This window comes from Mus pahari, unplaced genomic scaffold (assembly GCF_900095145.1).
Source record: "Mus pahari unplaced genomic scaffold, PAHARI_EIJ_v1.1 scaffold_4761_1, whole genome shotgun sequence".
Taxonomy (NCBI): Eukaryota; Metazoa; Chordata; class Mammalia; order Rodentia; family Muridae; genus Mus; species Mus pahari.
Genome location: NW_018394043.1, coordinates 61,674 through 63,862, shown reverse-complemented (window position 1 = coordinate 63,862; position 2,189 = coordinate 61,674). Strand labels below are relative to the sequence as shown.

The following is a 2,189-nucleotide window of genomic DNA, read 5'->3' as shown; positions in this document are numbered from 1 at the left end:
AAAGAAAACTCAAGAAACTCCTTAGGATATTCTATACATTCAAAATTTGGTGCTTACATAATTGTAATTAGAAAGTCGGCCTCCAGCAGGTGATTCAAGTAGTTGACGAATCCCACACCTAAAAACAAAAACAAAACAAAACATAAAAACCATACACACACAGAGAGAAACTAAATTAACCAAACAAAAAAAAAACCTCAAGAAACTCCCTAATTATATTCTATTTATTCAAAATTTTGCATCTATTCCAATTATAATTAGAAAATCAGCCTCCAGCAGATGATAGGAGTAGTTGAAGAGATCCACACCTAAACATTAGGCAGAGAGGACCCAGGTTTGCAGTCTCCATTACTTTCCTAACCTAGGAGCTTAGGAAACCAAAGAAAGATTGGTGGCAAAATCATGGAAGACAGGCCTGTGCAAGACACAGGAAGAGCACACCCAAGAGAAATAACTGAGATGGAATCATGGGGTTTTACATATAATGAAGCACAATCTGTAGCCTGCATGGATCTACACTATGCACTTTGCATATATGTTATGCTAGTCTGCTGCTGATATTTTGGGTGTGTGTGTGAGGGCTGCTGACTGGGAGTGAGTGTGTCTTGGACCATTTTGCTTGCTCTTAGGACTCTTTTCCTTCTACTGGTTGACCTCTCTAAACCTTGATGTGAGGCAAATGGTCAAAATTTCAGTATTCACAGATAATATGAAAGTATACATAAGCAACCTAAAAGATACTGCCAAAGAATTTCTACAGCTAATATACAACTTCACCAAAGTGGCTTGATACAACCTTAATTTAAAAATCATATTCGTGCCTTCATTTATCCAAACAATAAATGGGGTGAGAAACAAATTATGGAGAGAACATCCTTTACAATAGCCACAAATACAATAAAATATCTCAGTGTATTTAAGGAAGCAAGTGGTAACCATGGATGGAAAGTACTTCAAGTCTCTGAAGACAGAAATGGAGGAAGATATCAGAAGATGGGAGAATCTCCTATGGTCAAGGATTGGTAAGATTAACATAGTGAACATGTCCTTCTTAATAAACAAAATGTATAGACTCAATGCATTTCCCATCAAAATTCAAATACAACTATTTACAGAGCTTGAAAAAGCAATTCTCAACTTCCCAAGGAAGAAAAATAAGCCAAAGTTAGCTATAAAAATTTTTAACAACAAAAAAAACTTCTTGGAGTTTCAGCATCCCTGATACCAAACTGTGCTACAGAGCAATGTTTATAAAAACTACATGGTATTGTTACAGAAACATACAGGTCGATCAATGGAATTGAATTGAAGATCCTGAAATAAACCCACACACCTATAAACAGTAGATTTTTGACAAAGAATGCAAAAATCATACAATGAAAACTTGCAAGCATCTTCAACAAATGTTGTTCTAACTGGATGTCTATAGGTAAAAGAAAGAAAATAAAGTTCTATCACCCTGAACAAAAAGCAATTTGAAATGAATCAAAGAAGTCAATATAAAACTGCTACACTACCTTTTTTCGCAATGGGTTTGCCATCAGAATGCAGGTGTTGTGAAAACCACCTCTAATTCAAAGCAAAAATGGGAAAGGAAAAGACTCACATCAACATCATAGTAATCGGACACGTAGATTCCACAAGTCCACCACAACTGGCCACCTGATCTACAAATGTGGTGGGATCGACAAGCGAACCATCGAGAAGTTTGAGAAGGAGGCTGCTGAGTTGGGAAAGGGCTCCTTCAAGTACTCCTGGGTCTTGGATAAACTGAAAGCAGATTGTGAGTGTGGTATCACTATTGACTAGTTTTGTTGAGTATAGCCTTTTGTAGTAGGATATGATGACATTTGAATTTCCTCAGGTTCTGTTGTTATGTCACCTTTTTCATTTCTGATTTTGTTAATTAGGGTACTGTCCCTGTGCCCTCTTATTATTCTGGCTAAGGGTTCATCTATCTTGTTGATTTTCTCAAAAAATCCAACTCCTGGTTAAGTTGATTCTTTGAATAGTTCTTTTTGTTTCCGCTTGGTTGATTTCAGCCCTGAGTTTGATTATTTCCTGCCATCTACTTCTCTTGTGTGAATTTGCATCCTTTAGTTCGAGGGCTTCTAGGTGTGTTGTCAGGCTGCTAGTGTATGCTATTTTTTCTTTTTTCTTTTCTTTTCTTTTCTTTTCTTTTCTTTTCT

The 2,189-nt window shown here is 36.4% G+C and overlaps 1 protein-coding gene across 1 annotated transcript in view; it reads left to right on the top strand.

Annotated features, from left to right (window-relative positions):
* Positions 1-1,809, top strand: part of LOC110315845 (vomeronasal type-2 receptor 116-like) — a 51,427-nt gene extending 49,618 nt beyond the window's left edge. The window contains exon 8 of the mRNA XM_021189795.1: positions 1,581-1,809. Coding sequence (XP_021045454.1) covers positions 1,581-1,809 — 229 coding nt within the window. The remainder of the gene's footprint in view (positions 1-1,580) is intronic.
* Positions 1,810-2,189: the final 380 nt, after the last annotated feature.